Below are 25,321 nucleotides of genomic sequence, written 5' to 3' on the forward strand. Positions count from 1 at the left end.
GGGAGATCTGGATCTGGATCTATGTTTGCGAGAATGAGATTGGAAAGACTCTTTAGTAGAACCCTTAGGTCTTTCTAACTTTTTATCTTTGTGATCTCTTTGGGGAAGAGAAATTGAATGGCCAGAGAAGGTGCTTGAATTAAGAGTAGACAAGTTATTACATCTCTGCTTATTTAGGTGGTCCACAAAGTAATTAGCTTCTGAAGCGTCACCAAAAATCCGAGGACCAGTTGTCAGAAAATTTTTTAATTTTGCTGGGTACAGCAGTGCAAAGTTAATGTCAAGAGACACCAAAGTTTGGCATGCTTTTGAAAATTCCTTCCTTTTTTGAGAAAGGTTTACAGAATAATCTTGAAAAATTAGGATTTTATTCCCTTCAATCTCTAGACTCTTAGATTTCTTGAATGCTTGGAACAGAGTATTCTTATCAGAGTAATCAAGGAATTTAGCGATAACAACTCTAGGTCTAGTGTGATGCATGTCTTTCAATGGGCCTATTCTGTGGAGCCTTTCAACTTTCATTGGGTAAGATTCCAATGAAATCCCCAGTTTTTGAGGGATTATTTTGGTAACTATTTTATGTAAGGAATCCATTTTGTGAAGTTCTGAGATTCCAATGAATCTTAAATTATTGCGTCTGGAACGGTTTTCTAAATCATCAACCTTCAGAACAAGTTCTTCTGCACGTTTTTCCAAGAAGTCAATTTTCTTTTGCGCTTAAATGAATCATCATAAATGGAAGAGACAGTTGACTCTAGTTCAGAAAATTTTTTATCATGACGTCCCAGTTGTTGGGAAATTTTATTAATTTCCAGATGAAGTTTACTTAAGGCTTTATCCACGGATTGTTCTATGACAGGATTTAATAGTCTTGCCACTTCAGCCGCAATCAAAGCATGTTCTTCTCCAGAAGCTGAATTTTGAGAGAGAGTTTTTTGAGACTGAACCGTAGTTGGGGTGTCAGCATCTGACTGCTTTGCGAATTTCTTATGTTGTTTTTCATACGTTTTGCCACTGAATTTGGATGCCATATTAGGACTTATCAGTGTTATCCAACAAATGACGAATAAAGAAAGAGTCCAGAGATCTCCAAAAAAAAAACAAAAAAAAAAAAATACAAAAAAAAAAATACAAAAAACAAAAAAAAACAAAAAAAACAAATAGATAAACAAACAGTTTTTTTTTTTGTATTTACCTCTTTTTATTTGTTTTTGTTTTGTTTTTTATGTCCTTCTTTCCCTTTTCTTTTCTTCAATTATATATATTTTTTTCCTTCAGTGAGAAGTATGAAGCAAGATTCCAAGTTGTTGCTATAGAAAGATGTAGTGAAAAATATAGAGATGGGAATGCAAGAGAACTAGGTGTCAAACTTACAGAATTTGTATAGGTGTAATAACCAGTGAAAATTTAGGCTGAAAAGCTTAGTCCCAATTGTATCTGGTACTGCAATAGGGATGATATGAGGTAACCCTGAGGCAGCAAGAAGAGATGAAAAATTGTAGTTTGCAGCCAGCCGAAATTTATAAAGTCCAGCAGATGGCGCCAAAGTATTTACCAGTTAACTACTGGAATTTTAATACACTGCACCGATTGATTTAAGACTGAGATGAGGGCAGTTCTCCCCCACCGCACCGCAGTAAAAGAGAGGAGAGTAGCCAGCCGCCGTTAACAGTGTCACAGGGTCGCCATTTGCACACGTCAGGTACCTCAGGAACCGCACTAAATCTCTTTATTCAGCTCCTTGCCGTTCAGTACCCAGAAGAATGATTTGCGACAGTGACCAGGAACCTCCCCCACCTACTCCGACTCTGTTAAGGTAAAATGCAGGCTACAAATTGCAGATTTTGCCACTAGACAGCAGCTCTCAATCCCTAAGCCTCCATTCCTGTCAGGCGCCGAACCGGAAGTCCCCAATAGTGTTTTTATTCAAACATCACTGTGCATCCAATGTTTCGGCCCACATTGGGGCCCTTATCAAGCCAACACATCTTCTGGGACCTTCAATTTTTTTAAGCAACACGATACTTATATTTGATGTATTTACTACTTTTATTCTGCAGGAAAGCTTTAGGCTGGGGTCAAATAGACAACCAGGCCAGAGTACAGTTCAGCATCTTGGGGGTTCACAGTAAGGGACTGTGTGATACAATTATTACAGAGATCCCATTTCTCAATAAATACAGTCATAGCTTTCATTGCACCTTGGTTGTTGGTATTTTTCCAGCAACAAGCTAGTAGGGGTAATTCATTTAACTCCAGACACAAGTGCAAGAGCAGTAAGGAATGCCAATAGTGCACCCTGATGTGCCGACCCTGCCCGCTTCACATGAATACAGTGCTGCCAAATGCAGGCAGTGCTGTTTTCTTGGTCTCTACATTCCATTTTGTAAAGTAGGGCTAAAAATTTGGCAAATCATGCTCACTTTTTACACTTTTGCCCTGCACTTAATAAATGACTGCCCATAGTTCTGCCTGCAGCATTCACTAGCACGTGTCTCTGTTGATATTTATAATTCCCAAAGGGGCCACAAATTATTTTGGAGATACCTTTAAAAAAGAGACTCTATTTAAGTTTTCAATACATTGGAGAAACATAACATTTACCTTGATACTCTAGTGCTGATGTGGATGCTTGTTACCCCTTGTCTGAAGACATGGTCATGAAATGGCTTTTAATGCAGCAGGCTGACCCGTTTTAACCGGAACACACCAAATAAAACCTCAAATGCTGATTCACTTCATAGCCTGGAAGAGCCAAAAGCTGGAGCAAGTTGAAGTGCTGCTGTTGAGGTTATATCCGAGTTACTTTCATTTAGTTCAGCTGATGCCTGTTCATCCACGATCAACTGAATAGACGCCTCTCTGGCTTTGGAAACTCAATGCGGAAAGATTTTGTTTGCTCATCTTGTAATTCTTCACTTTGGGCAGTAAGCTGTCATAAGAGGAGCACAACTTCATACTGAGCACATAGTGCCCAATGCAAACTGGATCTCACATATTAATACCTACCTATGGAAATCCCCCAAACACACCACTTTTTAAGGAAGAAATATTAACTAGGAATAACAGGATAAGTCACAGAAAGAGAAACACACGCAGAACTCTAGGAAAGTACCAGGGATTAGGGAAGGAACTGATGGTATAGCCAAAGAGAATTACATTTTCCCCAAAAAGACATTCTCACATACTGGAGAAAATTGACCCTTCTCTTTTAGTCTTCTCAGGTGAATAATCTCAAGTTAAATCTCCCCAAGAGACATATGTGAAATGGGAACTGTTCCAGAAAGACATACAAACACAGAATGAACTCAGTGAGGAACATGCAGACAGGACACCTCCCAACTGTCCTGTTTTGAGTGGGACAGACCCGCTTTTGACAGCTCAACCCGCTGTCACAAATTTGTACTGATAACCCGCTGACATGGATTTGTACTGATAAGTCTCGGGTATCTCTTTGATCTGCTGCACTGAACAGAAAGAAACAGATACAAAGTTTCTGACTCAATTGCATCTTGGCAGACAGCCCAGAATAGATACTTTTGTGACAGTTTGATAAGATAAGAACTTAAGACTCACAGCTTGAAGGACAATTCACCTTCATTTGCAAAACTGTAATAACAAATAAAAACCACAGATATGTGTTCAAACTTTCATAAACTGCCAAATTATGTAAAATGAACATGGTAATTAGGAGGTGTGGCCACAAAATGGGCGTGGCCACAAAAATTTAGGCACGCTATGCGCGCCAAATCTTTTTGTCCCTCTTACTGTTTCCTTAATGTTGGGAGGTATGACATTGTGCCAGAAACAGGGGAATAAAAACAGCAACCTATGATATCACTAAAGACTGTTTATAAGGATATAAGTTACAGATGACTAAATAGCAGGGGGTACATTATTTTTATAATACAATTTTTAGTGAGCCAAAAATAAAACTATACATCTAATATATCATTTGACTGCCCTCTTGTGGCATAATGCATTAGATCTGCAGTGGTATTTTGTTTGCATGTTGGCTTATATGTCTTTTTCTTCCAAACTGTCCCATAGACTCAAGCCAATTGAAGGTAAAGAGCATTAACATTATAAGCACACAAGTTTAAAGGTTGCATGTATGTCCTCAGGTGCAGTGAGCAACTTGCACTTTGCCCCGCAGTAAGTTGCACCAAAAACCACTCCAATTCAAATACTTGTGTCCAAATGCATTCTTTGCACTTCTGTATAGTTGCACTTGGCACAGCTCAGTCATTCCTGCCTTCTGTTCAGAATTGGGCACTGCTACACTTATCAATGCAGGAGAACACAGGAGATACAGGAGAACACTGGAGATACAGTACCTCCACCCCCTGACCAGACACTAGTTCAATGTTCTATTTGTGCCCTGTGTCATTGGGTCAGCAATGGCTCTAGAATTCAGGGGGGAAACGCTGAATTGTGGGAAAAAGCGATTGCACTCAAGATAAGAGAATTGAGAAAACACTTTTAACTAATGTTTTTATTAAAAATTTTATTTGTTTTTTGTTATTTCTGGCAATAAACAGGACAAACACAGATTCCATTCCAACTTTCTGGATTGTTCCAGCTGCTTAACATAATTTATTTGTTCATGATTTTATTATAGTGTTTATTCCACACTAAATGATTAGAAGAAGGAACAAAGTTTTCCTCTTTTTAATGCTTTTTAAATACTTCCCACGGCAAAATTATCGTAATCAATAGTCCCATGTTTGCTTTTCTTTTCCAAGCCATAACTGTCTGAATGTAGGATCAATTAGACAAGGGAGTGCCCTTGTTTTTAGCAGCAAGAAAAGAAATTAGAAAAATATGCACGGCCACCCTAATTTTAATCTCAATGTTTTACCCACAAAAGGGGTTGGAGGCAGAATAAGTGCAAGACACAAATATTACATACTCTTTTTAACCTTTCCCTCATAGTCAATTTCTAGATTTTATTGTTTTTTTTAACACACGCATTGGTCAGTGCTTTAAGGAATCTTTAGGGTTACAAATCAGCTAACAAAATACCTAAATATACATTATCCTTATTATTACTGATTCCAAACTCAACTTGCTTTACATCTGACTAGATGGTCCTCCTTGCCCCCCAAAACTACCTCATTCTAGGCACACCAACAATAAATTGGTATCATTGGGTGATACACCTTCTATTGTGTAACTATGCATTTATCTAAACCTAGCTATGTAGAAAATATCTGCATATCATGTTTCTTTCTTATTACATGGGTTGTTCACCCTTCAATACATTTTTTCAGTTCAGTTGGTTTCAAATAGGTCACCAGAAATAAAGACTTTTCCCAATTACTTTCTATTTTCTATGAGTGTCTGTTTTTCTAATATTTAAGTGTAAAGTCTAATTTTTCACCTTCTAAAGCAGCTCGGGGGTGGGTCGCTGACCCTGTGACTGTAACCCCTGTTACATACATTTGTTATCTTTGTCCCTGCTGAGCAGAATCCCTGAGTTTCATTAAAGGCAGCTGTAAGAATTGATACAATAATTGCTAATAGGGATGGGCAAATTTTTTCGCCTTGTTTCGCAGCAAAAATGACGCCCATAGACTTGTATGGCGTCGTGCGTCAAAAAAAAAAAACATGCGTCAAAACATTTTTTTGACGCCCATAGACTTTAGTGGGCATCAACGACATTTTACCGGCGGTGAATTTTTGGCGAAACGAAACGGGCCGAATTCGCCCATCCCTAATTGCTAATATTATATTAATAATATATGCTGATGAGAAATGTATCAACTAATGGAGCAAATTGTAACAGTTCAGAATCTGCTCCTGAATTACTGAGCTGCCAGACTGAAATACCAGAGACAAGAACATTAAGCTTTAAAATTACATTTTGGAAGGTAAAAAACTTAAAAGTAAAAAAATTAAAAGTGATTGAAAAAAATCTTTATTTCTGGTGAACAATCTGAAAACAATTGAACTGAAAAAAGTATTTGGAAGGTGAACAACCCCTTTAACGCGGCAATGACATCTCCGAAAAATACAGATTGCAATGTATTTTTATTGTTAGCCAATATAGGTATCACTTCTACAATACTTTTTGTATTTGTTTGTTATTCCACAGAAACTCAGTAACTCAGTGAGCTCTTCTAAATAAAAACGTATTGACTGTCCTCTTGTGGTGGCATAGTGCATGGACGCCTCTCAGTTCACCTTTCGCTTCATGTTTTATGTGATGTAGATAGCAAAATTCTGAAACAATTTGAAATTAGTGTTGATTATTTTCAAAAATTTTTTTGTAGCATTTGAATTATTTCATTGTTTGTTCTCCGGTTTGGAATTTCAGAAGCTATCTGGTTGCTAGGGTCTAAATTACCCTAACACTCAGAAAGTGGCTTGTATAAGGGTAGAACTAGACGAGCGTTTTCCACGCGATTCTGTTGCATCCGACATGCTGCACCAAAACGCAGGCGTCAAGTTGGATGCGACGGAAAATAAGGTAAGAAATAGAAATGTCACATGGTGTCGCAGAGTTGATCCGACGCGACTGTCAGATGCAGACGCTGCACGTTGCATCTGCATCCGACAGTCGTGTTGCGATCAACTCTGCGACACCATGTGACATTTCTATTTCTTACCTTATTTTCCGTCGACAGAATCATGTGGAAACCGCTCGTCTAGTTCTACCCTTAGAGACTGCAATATTGTTAGGTGCCTGACTGAAAAAGAAAAGTCATAAAAAGTAGTAGAAACAATAAAATTATATGTAGGCTCGCAGAGCAGTCATTTTGTTTTTGCTGTAAAGTCGCAGTATAGAAAGACAAATCATTCAGAAAGATTTTAAAAAATGTAGACCAATTGAAAAGTTGCTAAGAATAGGACATTCTGTAACATACTAAGGGGCATATTTATCAAAGGTCGAAGTTCGAAGTTAAAAAAACTTCGAACTTTGAATTCAAAAAGACCAACTGAATGGTGGTCGAAGTTTTTTGGGGTCAAAGTGGACCCACTTCGAATTGTACGTTTCGAAGTAGCGCTACTTCGATCTACTTCGATTCAACGTTTTTTTTAACTTCGACCTTCGATCTCCCAAACTCCCCCAATTGCCTCCATACAGGTTCTAGTAGGTCCCCCATAGGCTAAAACAGCACTTCGGCAGCTTTTAGGTGGCGAATGGTCGAAGTTTTAAAGAGACAGTACTTTTTCAACTTCGAATAGAAGTTGGACTATTCGATGGTCGAAGCACCCAAAAATTACTTCGAAATTCAAAGTTTTTAACTTCCAACCTTCCCTTCGACAAATAAATAAATCTATCCCTAAGAGTTAACTTAAATTTGCCAAGCAAATTCTTTTTGACTAGACAATAAGTAACATAGACCTCTCCTCTTATTATCTCCCTCCTATTATTGTGCCCCCCAACCAACTGTGCCCAATTCATGTGCTGCTTACCATAGTTCTGTATGTTGACAGACACTCATACAGGGCAGTAACCCATAGCAGCAAATCAGTGATCATCTTATTCAGCTAGCTGCAGATAGATAAATGAAAACAAACGTGTAATGTCATGGGTTACTAACCAGGTAGAAAATGTATGCAGTGTTGATCGATAAGCCCCACAGTCTGTCACTCAAGTTTTATAAGAATATAATCATTTTGCTCTACTTAAAGGTTCACATCAGCCTTACAGAGGAATAGGTCTGCAGCTGCCGAGGGGCAAAATTAAAAATTATTCAAAAAAATGAAGCGTAATTTAACAGTTGATAAGAAAAGTACATTCTATAACATACAAAAATTTAACATAAATACGGTAACCTGTGAGTATGATTCTAACCACCATAAAGGAAGGGAACTAGGGTTGGCAGCTTTTTTTTGGGATGAAAACGTGCAGGGGGCTGGTGAAATAGGGGTGGGGTGGTGATGTTGGGGGGAGGCCAGTGAGGCTGGGGGACAGAGTGGGTGATGTGGGAAAGCGGGGCGGTGACATCAGGGACTACTGATAATGTCATTCACTTCAATGCCCTGTCCGGATTTCCTAATTTGGAACATGAGCTTTTCACCCGGGCAGCCCTTCCAAAAACCGGGCTGTCCGGGTGAAATCCGGACAGGTGACAACCCTAAAGGGAACTCCCTCACAAGATCAGCGTTTTTATAATGGTGAGCACATAATAGTTTACTCATAGCTTTGCTTGACCCTGAGGAAGTTGGTTTGACTCTTTTGAAATGTATTTATCATTAGCTCAATTATGGCTCAATTATGGCAGCATAGAGCTGGACATATTTACACTAGAACTCGTGAAGAACTATTTATTGGATTCGAATTTTTGTGGTTTTAGAGGTTTATGGAACCACGGCTAAACTCAGTTTTTCTAAAACCATGAATGTCATGAAATTTATTAAAAGATACCTTGTGAAATGCAAATTTTTATTCTTATTTGTGCAAACTGTTGTGACTTTTATTACATTCCCCCGATACACTTTAATACCATAGGTTACAATACAGAGGAATTTATTCCTTGAAAGAAGCAACATTAACATTTTTGTTACAATTGTCACAATAATTGACTGTCTGAGATTGAATTAGACACTGTTTCCTGCTAATGTCAGTGAAAGTTACTGACTGTTACTGATTACAATCAAGCCAAAAAACTAAAGCAATAATGTTGAATCCGGCAGGCAATGTGTAACTCTTGTTTTTTTTCCTCTTTTCAGGATTTTCCAACATCTTGCCAGGAGGCAAAATTCGGCTTTGAACGATAAAGTGCCCCATACAGGGTAACGGATAATGTTCAGGTTCACCTGTAAATGATTGATCAGCCAATTATGAGTCTAGACCCCGAGGGGGTAGAATGAGCGGATAACTGTACTCCTACATATGGGCATGACTGTGAACCAGAAATGCTGTCCAATGGGCTGTAAGAAGCGCAAAAAATGTTCTCTGCTAATCGCCTCTGGGAGACAGAGCCAGGGAGCATATGCATCACTAAGGAACCCTGATGTTGGGTGAGTAGGTCCTGGCGAGTGGATGCGTTCACATTACATAAAAAGCCTGGTAGTGTGGAGGAAAAGGTAAGCCATGCTTGTCAGGTTTATGGCCCAATACGTTATTCCGTACCTGGTGCAGGTATGACACAGCTGAACAAGCCACCTGGCAGCTAGGGTTGCCACCTTTTCTGGAAAAAAAAAATATATATTTATATTTTTTTCCTATTAATAACATTGGAATAAACCATAATTTTTACCGGCCAGGCCTGTAAAATACCGGCCAGGTGGCAACCCTACTGGCAGGGTATCGTATGTTCCTCTTAATTTTCTCATATGGGGATAGCGAGAGGTTTTTGTTTTGTTTTTATTACTACAAAGGAATGTGTATTTGTTTTTATGGTTATACCTACTCATGTTTGCACAGGGGGTAATATAAGTTTTTGGGATACATAAAAAATGTGGTTGTTTTGTTTACAAGGGTATGACATTAACAATGTATAGGACGAGATCACGCCCACCGTTCATGCCACGTAACATTTGGCAAATTTCCATTAGTGCTTAAATAGATTTGATTTTGTGCACAGCCTTCGCTTCCTGAAGACGGCTCGAGTGATAGAGGCGAAACGTTGAATAAAACCTAAAATTTCTTGATTGCAATGCAAGTGAGTGCTGTTTTTTTTGTTGTTGGATATATATATATATATATATATATATATATATATATATATATATATATATATATATATATATATATATATATATATATAGCACCATGGAAAGCCAGCACTCTCGAATAAGAAGTTCATATGCCTGGGTGCAATATCAAAACTATTATCCACAGAAATCCAAAGGATCCGCACTCACAGGTCTTATGCGTAAAAAAAGATCTAAATCCCAAGATCTAAAAGATCTAAATCCCAAGTTAAAATTACTTTTTATACTCTGTTACAATGGTTTTAAGGGTTACTATGTTGCAGAATCTTTGAGGATGTAACTATTAACCATGGTCACATTTCACTTGTAACAAGCTCGATAGAAAGCCTAATGTACTAGATTTGCCTTCTCTTCAGTCGGTCTATAAAAAGCAGTACTATAATCCCAGGGCCTTACTCTGCTCACTCCCTAATTTTGGACAGTGTTATCTACCCACAATTTTAATTTGGGATTTAGATATGGGTTACATTGTGTTTTGTTTTTAACCTGTTTTTAACTTTACTCATGAGTTGTTGGGCTAAATGAATTACAGAAGTGATAAGGATAATATATTAATACATTAATGGTTTAATTTGTATATAGTGGGATTTCACATATGAATATTAATTATCTCGTTATGCTAATCATGACATGACATCATTGCAGTTTCCCGCCAATTTATGTATATATTGCTTTCCTGTATGTGACCAATACACTTTGAGAAAGGCCTCGGAGGAGGCCGAAACGTTAGGCTGTAAGCTTTGTAATAAAATCTTTTTTTACGCATAAGACCTGTGAGTGCGGATCCTTTGGATTTCTGTGGATAATAGTTTTGATACTGCACCCAGGCATATGAACTTCTTATTCGAGAGTGCTGGCTTTCCATGGTGCTATTTGTGAAAAATTTTAAGCCTTGCACCCGTGTTACAAGTTTTTCTTTATGTAAGTAAGGACGGTGAGCATATGTCATATCTAACGATGGGAAAAGCAACATTAAATGATGTTATTGCCATTCCCGTGATCAAAATCCATGGTCGACTTTATGATTGAGCCGGTTTGTGCTCAACAAGATGGCCGATGAGAAGCCTTTCTATGCACTACTATTTGCCGCAGAGCCATCCATGATTGGGAGAAAATTGGCTGGTCGTATACATCTGCTGTGTAGCGGTAAATGGAACCCTCCCTCCACAAGTGTCTACCCATTTTTCCACATCGGCTGAGTACCTTCCCTGCACAAGTGATTTCCCCTTACCCACAGGTGGAGAAAATTCTCTATACAAGTGATTACCCAATATCCACACCGGCGGTGTATCTTCCCTGCACAAGTGACTACCTATTATCCACACGGGCGGAGTGCAAGGGATCTTCGACTCCGCAATGGGGAGCGCCTCGGGGTTTGCCACATCGATGGGCCCTGTCGCTCTCTGTATAATTCGGGGGAACCAGAGATGCGCTATTTGTGTGTGGAGCGTGAAATTTAAAAGTACCGGGTGAGGACAGCTGAAGCGTCACTCTGGTAAGGCGCTATTGTGTTTTTCGCTCCTTGATGTCTGCAGACTTAGTGAAGCGCTGCCTGTGGGTGTTTGAATCGTTGAACAAATATGGGAGCTGTTTGGATAGGGTCCGACCCTGTATGGGATCACTTAATATATCAATTTAAGATGGCAGCAGGCTAGCCGATTGTAGAGATCACAGAGTTGTCCTCGTATAGGAACATGTTCGGTTTAACACACTAACTGTTTGCTTTGGAGACGGACCATCGATCTCGCAGTACCCATGTCACTTGGACCCTTGTAATGAACCTTTGAATATGGGCTATACACATGGATTTTCTAAAGACTTAGAGTACTCTTGCACAATATGAATCGGAAATTTGATTTATAAGGTTTTTTATATGCATTAAGATATGTCAGTTTTATCACGATATTTAGTTCACGTAAAGGTTTGTTTATTCTTATAGATCCTTTAATTTATTTTATATATAAGGATATTTATTTTTTAGATTCACTCACTTAGTAATTGGATTTATTTATGGGCACCAGTATATTATAATTTGTATGAATTGTATTATTATTTATTTATTATTCATTTAAAACTATGATATCACCGCATCAGTGGGATTTATGTATGGGAATTTTGTCCTACCATAATACTGGGTAGTAACATAAGGGTTAATACTGCGGTGGGTTAAAGCCTAAGAAACGAGGAACCTTATCTTGTAGATACATCCTTGACAAATATAAGTATGCATGACACGGACAGCGCACGGGACACGGGTGGTTATGGGAGGTCCCTAGGGGAATAGTGGATTATATTGATAATAAATATTACATCATTGTGGGTAGATAACACTGTCCAAAATTAGGGAGTGATCAGAGTAAGCCCTGGGATTATAGTACCGCTTTTTATAGACCGACTGAAGAGAAGGCAAATCTAGTACATTAGGCTTTCTATCGAGCTTGTTACAAGTGAAATGTGACCATGGTTAATAGTTACATCCTCAAAGATTCTGCAACATAGTAACCCTTAAAACCATTGTAACAGAGTATAAAAAGTAATTTTAACTTGGGATTTAGATATGGGTTACATTGTGTTTTGTTTTTAACCTGTTTTTAACTTTACTCATGAGTTGTTGGGCTAAATGAATTACAGAAGTGATAAGGATAATATATTAATACATTAATGGTTTAATTTGTATATAGTGGGATTTCACATATGAATATTAATTATCTCGTTATGCTAATCATGACATGACATCTTTGCAGTTTCCCGCCAATTTATGTATATATTGCTTTCCTGTATGTGACCAATACACTTTGAGAAAGGCCTCGGAGGAGGCCGAAACGTTAGGCTGTAAGCTTTGTAATAAAATCTTTTTTTACGCATAAGACCTGTGAGTGCGGATCCTTTGGATTTCTATATATATATATATATATATATATATATATATATATATATATATATATATATATATATATAGTCAACTACAAGAGGTCCTCTGCACTCAACCCATTATCAATATATTTAAGACAGAGACATTTTGTGCATACTGCTACTGAAAAATGCCTTACCCTTTAAACAAAACAGGGATTGTTTGTCCATATATCGCAATATATTTAAGCTGGCCAACTACGTCAAAGTCATCCCATATCTGGCCAGTCCTACGCTTAATTTTCATCTGATTCATTAAGAATTCAATTGCTTAATTATACATTTTACAAAGGGACTAAGTTTTACCTGCAACTTACTAGCTGCTTTCAAAGTAAAACTCCCAAACTTGGTTGCCCTTTTATTAGACACCAGTGGGATCACCTGACTATAGCTGGGAGGGGTGGGAGCTACAACATGGAGCTGGTCACTGCTCCTGTATAACTATAACAAACAAGGGAAAGTTGTGCTCACCACTATTTTTTAAAACCATTAGGCGGGGGTGCAATGAGGGTGTGACCACAAAATACATATAGTCAACTACAAGATTCCTCTGCACTCAACCCATTATCAATATATTTAAGACAGCGACATTTTGTGCATACTGCTACTGAAAAATGCCTTACCCTTTAAACAAAACAGGGATTGTTTGTCCATATATTGCAATATATATAAGCTGGCCAACTACGTCAAAGTCATCCCATATCTGGTCAGTCCTATGCTCAATTATATCTGATTCATTAAGAATTCTATTGCTTCATTATACATTATATATATATATATATATATATATGTCTTAAATATATTGATAATGGGTTGAGTGCAGAGGACTCTTGTATTTGACTATATGTATTTTGTGGTCACAGCCTCATTGCACCCCCGCCTAATGGTTTTAAAAAATATTGGTGAGCACAACTTTCCCTTGTTTGTTATAGTTTATACAGGAGCAGTGACCAGCTCCATGTTGTAGCTCCCACCCTTCCCAGCTATAGTCAGGTGATCCCACTGGTGTCTAATAAAAGGGCAGCCAAGTATGGAGGTTTACTTTGAAAGCAGCAAGTTAAGTTGCAGGTAAAACCAAGTCCCTTTGTAAAATGTATAATGAAGCAATAGAATTCTTAATGAATCAGATGAAATTGAGCATAGGACTGGCCAGATATGGGATGACTTTGACGTAGTTGGCCAGCTTAAATATATTGCAATATATGGACAAACAATCCCTGTTTTGTTTAAAGGGTAAGGCATTTTTTAGTAGCAGTATGCACAAAATGTCGCTGTCTTAAATATATTGATAATGGGTTGAGTGCAGAGGACTCTTGTATTTGACTATATATATATATATATATATATATATATATATTCATTCCCCACGTTCACAGCACTCACGTTTAAGGTTCCTTATTGGCCTGGGTGCGTGTGTCCAATCCTTATATAGGGGTAGGATGTAAATGTATATGTGACTTTGACAAAGGCTGTGATACAGCCGAAACTTTAGTATTTATACATTCGTAAGCCCTGAGAGTGCTGTCTCTACTTTGGAGGATTATAAATATATATATATATATATATATACATACACACCTTCTGGTTTATTTTTCGTGTAAAGGTGGATTCCCCTTTATTGGGTATTATCCTGACAATATACTGTAAAGATAGGATATCCCCTATAAAATTTGCTGCATCCACAAAATCTCCGTTAAACATACTGGAGGTTCAATCTCTGGAACGGAATTAAAATGCCTAGAATCCAGGCCCGGACTGGCAATCTGTGGGTTCTGGCAGAGGGGCTGCTAGAAGGTCCCATAGAAAGTCAGTATTTAGAGGGCTGGTAGGGGCTATCTGGGCCTACATGTGGGCTGATTGGGCATCTGTGTACCTGAAATGCCAGGACCTATTCTCAGTCCGGACCTGCTAGAATCTTCCGGGCTCCTTTTAAAAAACACGACAGCTTTAATGTAGCCAACCCAAGTCAGACTTGTACTGTACGCTGTTCTGCAAGCCCTTATTTTGGAGCGGTACAGTTCAGTTACAGTATTTTTCTCTGGTGTTTCCTGGTGATGTCAGACAGTGTTACAGTAAGGAAGTGCATGAAGGAGGGAGGAGGCAGCCTGCGGTTAAAGGAACTGTATGAAGTTTGTTATAGATTCTCTTTCTACTCATTCCATGGGATAATCAACAATTTCATTCTGCACCACCTTTTCCCTACTTTGCTCAATACAAAGATACCATTTCTCAACTTGCTGATATACTTTCAGGTGCTTTTTCATTGTTCTAATTGATCCCATTGAAGATAAGCACTGAAAATATGTCTTACTATTTCCTATATTCATTGATGTTCTGATTGTATAAATGATGCTGCCTTCGTCTTCAGCCAACAGAACTTCCCCAGATGGTGGGATAGACGATGCTCTTCTTAAGGTAAGGCTACTGTGGTTCTTCCATTTGGCTATGAGAAGAACAATGTTTGAAGAATCACTTTATTGTCTTTCTTGGAATATACTAGTTTAGCTGCTTTAAAAGTTTAAGTCATATGTTAAATGCTTAAGGGTAAGGGCACATCTTGCGATTCGGGGAGATTTAGTCGCCTGGTGACTAATCGCCTCTTCTTTGGGGCGACTAATCTCCCCGAACGGCTTCCCCCTGTCTTCCACCGGCTATAACGGAAAATCGCCTGCGGCATGGTACACGCGGCCCTATGTATTCCGAAGTTTCCTTGTGAGGCAAATTCAGGCAACTAAAACTCCCCGAATCGCCAGGTGTGCCCTTACCCTAAAGGGAAGACAGATCAAATGCTCCCGTTCAAGAGCTACCAATAAATGAATCATTGCAGCTCCCTTTAGTAGGAAATTCTGTAATCTATTTGTCATTAAGTAAATAAATCCTTTAATGTTACAAGATCATACGTGTGCTAATGATATGCTTGTAAAAGTTTTACAGAAAATAAAAATCTTTAAATAAATTTAAAAAAAAAGTAAATAAATCCTTTCTCTGCTGATGGTAAAATCTCTTTTCATGTAATCTCAGTGCATGTCTGCTTTTCAGCTGTATGATACAATCATACAGGTTACATCTATTTCTTCGAAGGGGTGAAATCCAACCTTTTTTTTTTTTAAAATGAGCTCAGTAGATGAGGCTTGTGCCAAACATTTGCTTTGCCTGTTCTTTTAATGAGAAAATATCTATGGTTTTTGTTATTTCTTGCACAATGAATTAAACCACATCCATGTACTAGTTTCCTGTTAGAAAATAAACCACTTCCTAGTTTTGCCAGGCAGAGGGATAGAGGCCTTGGCACAGCGAACAACACTTGTGACTGAATTCAGTGGGAGAGGTGTCTAACATATTGGCACCCTCCAATAAATTTGGGGTTTTTTCTCCTTTAAACTCAAGTTATCAATAGACAATAAGGGGGTTATGTACTAAAATCCAAATTTGTCTCATAATTTAAATAAAAAAACTCCCATCCCCGATTTTGCCTCATTTATTATATATTATATAAAATAACTGGAATAAATTGGATCAGGAAAAAAATTATAAAATCGAGCGAAAACCCAAAGCATATAATTTTTTTCGGACCTTTTCCCAGAATTGCTGGTTTTTTTTCTGTTTTTTGCCCTAAAACCCAGAATTTATTGGATTATTGGACTAAACACAAGGCAGACCACAATATCTTCCAATAGGGATAGTGACATCTCTCATTGGGGCTCATTTATCAACACTGGGCAAATTTGCCCATGGGCAACTACCCATAGCAACCAATCAGTGAATAGCTTTTTAAAGCCAGCTGCAAGTAGAACAATGAATTCAGCAATCTGATTGGTTGCCATGGGTTACTGCCCATGGGCAAATTTGCCCAGTGTGGATAAATGACCCTCACTGACTTACACATGACCTCGACCACGAATTTTCAGATTCAGGCTTTTTGCAGCATTAAGGTATAATAAATCTCAAAAAACTTGACTTTTTGTCCCAAAAAGCCCGAACAGATAAATTTGAGGTTTAATAAATTATTGTTATTTTATTTTACCCTTACAACCCACCATAAATGAGAAGTACTAGTTTAACCATTCCCCTGTCCGCTTTTTCCTGATTTAAGATACAACGTAGCTTGGGAAAAGTGCATAATCTTAAAACGGGAAACATTTTTTTTTTTAAAGCTCTAAAATGTCAAGATTCATTAGTTGTTAAAACCACAGAAACCTCTAATACAAAACTTCACCAGGTAAAAGTTGTTGAGGTCCTATTGAACGGTTTTAAATCAATTCGGTTTTTGGATTTTTTTCGCTAGGAATTATGTGTAATTTTCCATTCGTACTTTTCGTATTCAGATCTTTTATTAAATACCATGACATTCATGGTTAGAGAAACTAAGTTTAGTCGTGGTTTTAAAATCCTCTAAAACCACTAAAATCCAACCTTTAATAAATAGGCCTCCAATTGTTGATTAACTTTTCTTCTCCCACAGTTGAACTTAAATACCAAGGAGGTGAGATCAGGTGTGGATTACAGTGATCTGCAGATGTATGGTTCTGTACTATTCGATACAATATAATTAACCCTATTTATTAAGCCTATGTTGCATACGGGTGTATATTAACCCTTTCATAACCTCTTTCTGAGTATCACAAGAATCCTGGGAAGAATGGAACTGTAAAACTAGAGACAGTTTCAAAACATAGAGAGAATTAAGTCACCTGTATATTGAGACACTGGTAGCAATTACAGAAAAAAGAATTTTGCTGCTCACACTGGAGAGCCAATAAGATTAATTATAAAACCATAAACATTAGTTCATAATCATTTAATCATTAGTCAAAACATTTGAGAAAAAGCTATTCAGTGAAATTAAAAGAAAAGGCAGGACACAGTTACAGTACAAGTCCGCTGTATAACAATTCCTAGGTACAGTGGAAGAATATGGGGTGCAATGCACTGGAGTTTGAAAAGGCTGCAAATCATTTCTAGTACAGGTGAACCCATGTTGTAACTTACTCATTGTTCCATTCCCTTACAGGGTTTCTATACACATGCTCAGAGAATCAAGCAAGAACTAGAACAAATAAGAGCAAAATATGGAGATATTCTGATAAAAGTGGGATTTCATGGTAAGTTTTCATGGTATTTTATTTTGACCCAAGGAAAACCTTTACATCATATATTATATGCAAACTATAATACAGGTATGGACCCTGTTATCAAGAATTTTTAGGAGCTGGGGTTTTCTGGATAACTGGTCTTTCTGTAATTTGGATCTTCATTTTGATTTTTTTGGCCATAGACGCAAAGATTTACCTTCACATCGGACAAATGATTGTTCGGTGCCATCTCCCGACTTGCCACTAACCATTCAGATCAAATAAAGTAGTAAAAGAACAGATAAAGCCGATGTTTTACCTCTGACAGCAATCGTACAAAAGTTATGTCCGACAAAGCTGGTGACAGTCTCCCACTGATATTGTCAGATCGGCAATACACGCAGAGATATTATCGGCAACCGACTTTCTATTCGAATTTTCTAACCTGTCCGATTGACTGAACGACTGATCTCCATGGCATGATAAATGTCGGGACTCTCCACACACGGCCCGGAAATCATACGAAACGGAGATTTGTATGTGGCCAGCTTTAGTCTAAATTAAATAAACCCAATAGGCTGGTTTTGCTATGTTTTGCTAAGTATTAATTATATGTTAGTTTGGATCAAGGTACTGTTTTATTATTACAGAAAAAAAAAATTTTAAAAAACATTTTGATTATTTGACTAAAATGAAGTCTATGGGGCAAATTCACCAGCGATGACTTCGCGCTCATCGCAACACTTCGCCAGGCGTAAATTCGCCTGGACAATGCTAATCCACAAGTTGTTATAATGCCCTACACATGTGCCCACAGTATAGTTTAGGTGCCATATGTTAGCAAATGTTTTTTTGCAGTCGATCACCCTTTAAATAGGAAAAAACACCAGCGGTTTTTGGGACTTAGAAAAATTTTCCAATTTTTTTAGAGGAAGTCCTGTCTACTTTATTGCACTTCGCCTGGTCTGAGGTGGCGAAGGCAAGTCTGGCGATAGAGGTAACGGTCAGTAAAACCAAAAACTTAGTGAATTTGCGTAGTAACGCTCTTTCGCCAGACCGAAAGTTCTCCTGGCGTTGGAGTGGGCAGTTGCGCCAGAGTCTATCTCCTTGGCGAAATGACGTCACGCTGGCGAGTTTTCACCAGCGTTAGCCACTTCGCCCTTTAGTAAATTTCCCCCTATGGGAGATGGCCTTTCTGTTATTCGGAGCTTTCTGGATAACCGGTATCCAGATAACAGATCCCATTACCTGTATTTGCGATCTTTCTTCCAGTTCCACCTGGGTTTGTTAAATATTTTCTGGGTTTGCCAAAAGCTATATTACAGTTGAGCAAATTGATGATTATCTTTAACAGATTTCTACCTATTTATTATTTATTAAACCTCAAATGTATCTGGTCGAGTTTGTTAGGAGGAAAAGTCGAATTCTTCCTGGAAAAATAAAAACTCTTATTTTCAGAGATTTATTACACCCCAAAGCTGCTAAAAATCTGAATCCTAAAATATTTCATCTCAAACTTGTCGAGTTCATGTAGAAGTCAATGGCAGATGTCCCTGAAGTTGTTTCTTGATGTGATCTGCGCTAGATAATCCGATAGTTATGGTTTTCGTCTGATAATCCCATAGTCGAATATTCGCAGCAACAATTCACTAAAATTTTGTTTTCAGGAGCGTCAATCATACAATATATTTTCGAGAAAAAATATTGATAAACGAGTTTAATTCAGGACGTTTGGCAGACTTTGTTTTAAGAAATTTTTTTATTAATTTAAGTTTTAGTAAATAGGCCCCTAGATGTTATGTAATAAATGGTGCAAAATTTACTTCATGACACGCAAGCAACCAATCAGCATGTAGCATCTACTGATCACCTGTTGCTGGTTGACCTGGTTGCTACGCGTTACTGCACCTGGGCAAACATAGTGCCATTTATTATTCGATGAGATCTAGGCAGAAATTCAAATAGAAGAATAATTACAATTACAAAAATTAAAAACAAACAGTAGCAGTGTGCAAAGTACTCTTATTTATTAGACAATGATCACACTGCAAATTTTAATTGCACTTAACATATTCCATTTCTTTGTAAAACAAAAAAAAACTGGTGCAAACTAGAAAGTGTTTAAAATTTTTCCTATGCCGCTATGGGTTTTCGAAATTTAAATAAACGTATACAGGTAATAGGACTAAAGGAACATTTATCTGTGCATTGGAAATTTTGTATAATTTTGTGAACTTGGTTTATTCCACTTCACCAAGCCTTTGTTTTATACCTTTTAACTGTAAATGATTATTTTTTGAACAGGACAGTTACGGACTATGGTTGTTTGTATCTATGTTTTGTTACATTTTAGGTGGAATAAAAAGAAGACTGCTTACATTTACTGTCCCAGTTTCTACTCAGTATAATGGTGAGTATTCACCTGTGTTATAATATGTCAGTATATTAAAATAACATCACTGACGTGGTACAAGTCACTACAGTTGTGTTTTGCCCGAATGTTATCAATCATATTTCACAAACAAAGCCAACATATAGGGGCCAATTCATTAACTTCAAGGGAAGGATTCGAAGTAAAAAAACTTCGAATTTCGAAGTCTTTTTATGGCTACTTCGACCATCGAATGGGCTACTTTGACTTTCGACTAAGACTTCGACTTTGAATCAAATGATTCGAAATAAAAATCGTTCGACTATTCGACCATTTGATCGTCGAAGTACTGTCTCTTTAAGAAAAAACTTCGACCCCCTAGTTCGCCACCTAAAAGCTACTGAACCCAATGTTAGCCTATGGGGAAGGTCCCCATAGGTTTCGCTAAGTTTTTTTGGTCGAAGGATAATCCTTCGATCGTTGGATTGAGATCCTTCGAATCGTTCGATTATTCCTTCAATCGTTCGATCGCAGTATTTGAGCAAAATCCTTCGACTTCGATATTCGAAGGATTTTCATTCCCAGTCGAATATCGAGGGTTAATTAACGCTATTTTTTTCCATTCGAATTCTTCACTCGAGATTAGTAAATCTGCCCCACGGTATATAGAGAGCAATGCCGGATGCACAGCTTGTTTATTTCTTAGAACCCAGAACAGGCCTTGTTCCTTGTTCTACAGATCTATTCAGAATTTCAGGAATGTACAGTGTGTACAGACAGTGCTTGTGTCATAAAGATCATTTAAGATAATGCTTCATTTTAGCTCTGTTTGACCTTTGTTCTCTTGCTATAGCTATAGAATACATAGCAAATGGCAAGACAGAAATGTCTTTGTATGCAAACCTTAAAAAATGGTCCATAATAAGTACAGCATATTTCAAGTCCTTTTTTGCAGTCACCCCCTTAGCGTGTGCTATGCAGTGTGATAGTAGAAACATGAGCCCTGATAAGCCTTAATTATTACTAATTTGTTATCTTGCAGCATTTGATAGAAACAAATTAATATTAATACCTGATTTCTTGCTTTCTAGGTCATTATTTTCAGATACAAGTGTGTATCTGGCTCCATCCCACTCATCCTGAGACTCCACCACAATGCTACCTTGCAGATAAAGTAAATATAGACTTACAGCCTGGTGACGTTATTTCCAAGAACTGGCTGATGAATCTAAAATATGTTCAAGAATGGAATTATGTAGGTATATCAGTTATTGTATTATTATTGTAGAACTAGCATCATTAGCATCATACAGTATATCTTATCCCCATGTACCAAAAGATGCATGAAAATAAGGGATTGGTTCTTAGACTGTCAGGGGCTACCATCACTCTCTTCCTTGCACGCCTGCTCTCCGACCTAAAATTCACCATGCGCGTCCTTTTAAATTTGGCGCGCAGTGTGACATTATCGTTTGGAGTGAAATTCAAATATTTTCTTGTTGCCCAACGAAGGTCCATTCTAGATAGTTCCTGGCGGTGATTAGCTGTTTCTTGACCCTTGCCTATCCTTAATCAGCTTTTTCGCTGCCTGAACTGACCATTGTCTGTTTTCTGACTACGCTTCTGGATAAGGTTGCCACCTGTCCAATTTTAACCCAAACAGCCGCTTTTTGGTCTTTTTGGTAGTGTTGTCTGGGTGAAAACTGCCTGTCCTGAATTCCAAATTAGGAAATCCGGACAGGACATTGAAGTTAATGGCATGGTGATTAGCCAATCGTTGATCGCACTGTCATCACTCCTCCATCCCAGTCACCCGGTCTGCCCCCCAACATCACCCGGATTTTGCTCGGAGTTGGGCAAACGAAAAGGTGCCAACCCTACTTCAGGATCCTGATTCTGTACTGTACTGACATTGACCCCAACCTGGTTCCTTGACTATGTTATGCTCTTTCCCTGTTAACTCCAGTCACATGTCCTTGTTGCCTTGCCTGACCAGACCAGAACCCTCGCCTTAGTTCTCTCACTTCAAGACCTGGTGGCATCCGAGTAGCAAAAAAAGCTCCAACATGAAAGTCGGCTGTCAAAGAATGAGTCATGACTGGAACCTTGGCGTCTGTTCTGGGTTGGCGATACCAAACGTGCCAACATTTGTGGATTGTGGGCCAAGCCTTAAATGTTTATTTGACTTCTTAGATGTATGGCTACCCTTGATTTCGCCAAGCATTCATTACTTGTTCTACAAAACAATACTTTGTATTATATCACCCTTACATTTGTAGTCATTCAGACTGGAATAGAATACCTCTGTGGCACTTTTCTGTATTGCTTCCCTACTGTAAATATGTTGAGAGGCAAACACTTGCTGCTATCATCCCACCAATGAATAACTCCTGGTTCTTTATAGACAAGCTCACATTTACTTGGACTTTTAGAGGATGTTGAGGATTTCCTGAAGAAAGAAATATCTGCACGTTTCACTGCAAACTGTTGGAATAACAAATCACTTAAAGCAGGTAAAAACAGTGAAAACTATTAAGGGTAATATAACATCAATATAGAGGTATGGGATCCCGTTTTTGGAAATCCGTTATCTAGAAAGCTCTTAATTATGCGAAGGCCCTCTCCCACAGACTCCATTTTATCCAAATTATTTTTAATCTTAAAAATTATTTTCTTTTTCTCTGTTATAATAAAAGTCTTATTGCCACTTTGGTGAATTTCCCCTTGCTATGTTATTTTCTGCAATGCAATGAATCTTTTCAGCATGAAAAATAAATGATTAAATCACCAATCGTATGATTTTGGTATTGCTCATAAAAATATATACCGTAAAAAGAAAAATATATACCGTATTTAAAAATGTGTAAATCTGGCTTTTAATAATTGATGTATTTCTAATTTGCTTTTATTGTTTATTTTTAAGCCAGCACAAGCCCTTCCATTAGCAGGACGTCTCAAACAAGTAATCTGGTTTCTCCCAGGTATGAATGAATTTATAGTTGTGTATGAAGTATAAGATATGGTATAATGGTTATAAGCATACACACGATGGGCTTTAGTAAGGAATCGGTTTATAAGAACCTAAAGTGATCAGCAGTATATTCAGATTCAGGTATCTTGCTGAAAGTGCATTAAGTGAACTTTATTAAGCTTATTTACAAAGCAGCAGTTTTTCAAAATAGTGGCTACCCACTAATTACCATCCACCATAACTTTGTGACTGGTGTACAAATTTCATTGTTTGAATGGAATTATATCCAGAGACCACTTGGCAAGAGTGCACAGAGTGATTGTTTCTGATTCCTATAACGGATATGGAGTAGAATTTCTGACCATTTACCTATAACAAGGAAACGCTGTAGATAGTGGTCCCTCTGGTGTTTGCCTAAAACTGTATAGTTCTGTCAAGTCCTTTCTTAAAGTTTAAATTTTGTAATTCCATAGTTATGTAGTTATAATATAGAAATATCTTGATATAATTTCCTTTTTAAAGTTGTTTTAATATATTTAACAATTTAATTGTGAGTTCCTCAACCATTCCTTTCCATCTCCTAACAACATACTCGTGATGTGAGTCCTGTGTCACATTTCCCCTGCTCTGATTGGCTGCATATGTCTTCATACCTTGTCTCCTAGAAAATCATTTAAACATTACTGGGATACTGTCATGGGAAAAAAATTTTTTTTCAAAATGAATCAGTTAATAGTACTGCTCCAGCAGAATTCTGCACTGAAATCCATTTCTCAAAAGAGCAAACAGATTTTTTTATATTCAATTTTGAAATCTGAAATGGGGCTAGACATATTGTCAATTTCCCAGCTGCCCCTGGTCATGTGACTTGTGCCTGCACTTTAGGAGAGAAATGCTTTCTGGCAGGCTGCTGTTTTTCCTTCTCAATGTAACTGAATGTGTCTCAGTGGGACATGGGTTTTTACTATTGAGTGCTGTTCTTAGATCTACCAGGCAGCTGTTATCTTGTGTTAGGGAGCTGTTATCTGGTTACCTTCCCATTGTTCTTTTGTTTGGCTGCTGGGGGGGGGAAGGGAGGGGGTGTTATCACTCTAACTTGCAGTACAGCAGTAAAGATTGAAGTTTATCAAAGCACAAGTCACATGACTTGGGGCAGCTGGGAAATTGACAATATGTCTAGCCCCATGTCAGATTTCAAAATTGAATATAAAAAAATCTGTTTGCTCTTTTGAGAAATGGTTTTCAGTGCAGAATTCTGCTGGAGCAGCACTAACTGATTCATTTTGAAAAAAAAAACTTTTTTCCCATGACAGTATCCCTTTAAATAAACCCAATAGGCTGGTTTTGCTTTCAATAAGGATTAATTATATCTTAGTCTAGATACAAATTTTTTATTACAGAGAATAAGCAAAAAAATCTGGATTATTTGGATAAAAATTGAGTCTTTGGGAGCTTTCTGGATGATGGGTTTCCAGATAAAGGATCACATACCCGTACAAACAAATAACATTTCCTTGTATTTATCTTCTTGCTCACAGCTTGTTCTCTTTTACAGAATAGATGCAAATGTTTCTCCCCTTCTACAAAAGCAGCGTAAGTACAGACAAGATCTTAAGATTCGGCTTATCCTATAGCCTTTTGAGAAAGGCTATAGGATTAGCCGAAACATCAGTTATTTTTTTTCAATAAATTTCACCGATTTTCTTGCATCATAAGACCTGTGAGTGCTCGCCTTTTTTCAGGATATATATATATATATATATATAGCACAGTGTGTATTGAATAAACACGTTTGATTGAAGAAAACGGTGTGCTGGTCCATTCTATGCATATATATATATATATATATATATATATATATATATATATATATATTTATATATATATATATAGTGATGGGCGAATTTGCGCCGTTTCGCGAAAAATTAGTCTAGTTTTTTACGGCGCCCGTTTTTGATGCCGGCACCCGTTGTTTGACGCTGGCGCCCGTTTTTTACTCCGGCGCCCGTTTTTGACGCCGCCAAATTTTTTACGCGAATTTTCGCGGGCGTTTCGCGAATTTATTCGCTGGCGGTGAATCGCGCAAATTCGCCGCGAATTCGCGCCTGACGAATAAATTCGCCCATCACTATATATATATATATATATATATATATATATATATATATATATATATATATATATATATATATATATATATATATATATATATATATATATATATATATATATATATATATGCTTAGCATATGAGCAAAACTTTATTACAGACAAAGTTTGTGAATAAGTAAGATATACATCACCAATTGAGGAAATGGAGAGATCTCA

At 37.6% G+C, this 25,321-nt stretch overlaps 1 protein-coding gene across 2 annotated transcripts in view; it reads left to right on the forward strand.

Moving 5' to 3' along the window:
* Positions 1 to 1,519: 1,519 nt before the first annotated feature.
* LOC108719312 (E3 ubiquitin-protein ligase RNF31) overlaps positions 1,520 to 25,321 on the forward strand; it is a 41,794-nt gene continuing 17,992 nt past the window's right edge. The window contains exons 1-9 of one of the 2 annotated variants that reach the window (XM_041566526.1): positions 1,520 to 1,816; positions 8,683 to 8,973; positions 14,948 to 14,994; positions 17,591 to 17,681; positions 20,005 to 20,061; positions 21,114 to 21,277; positions 22,427 to 22,535; positions 22,946 to 23,003; positions 24,549 to 24,586. In XM_041566526.1, the coding sequence (XP_041422460.1) occupies positions 8,967 to 8,973; positions 14,948 to 14,994; positions 17,591 to 17,681; positions 20,005 to 20,061; positions 21,114 to 21,277; positions 22,427 to 22,535; positions 22,946 to 23,003; positions 24,549 to 24,586 (571 nt within the window). In that variant the 5' untranslated portion in view covers positions 1,520 to 1,816; positions 8,683 to 8,966. Of the gene's footprint in view, positions 1,817 to 8,682; positions 8,974 to 13,915; positions 14,995 to 17,590; positions 17,682 to 20,004; positions 20,062 to 21,113; positions 21,278 to 22,426; positions 22,536 to 22,945; positions 23,004 to 24,548; positions 24,587 to 25,321 lie in introns of those variants that run through there. The other variant, XM_041566525.1, reaches the window with a different exon arrangement.

This window comes from Xenopus laevis, chromosome 6L (genome assembly GCF_017654675.1).
Source record: "Xenopus laevis strain J_2021 chromosome 6L, Xenopus_laevis_v10.1, whole genome shotgun sequence".
In the NCBI taxonomy this organism is placed as follows: Eukaryota; Metazoa; Chordata; class Amphibia; order Anura; family Pipidae; genus Xenopus; species Xenopus laevis.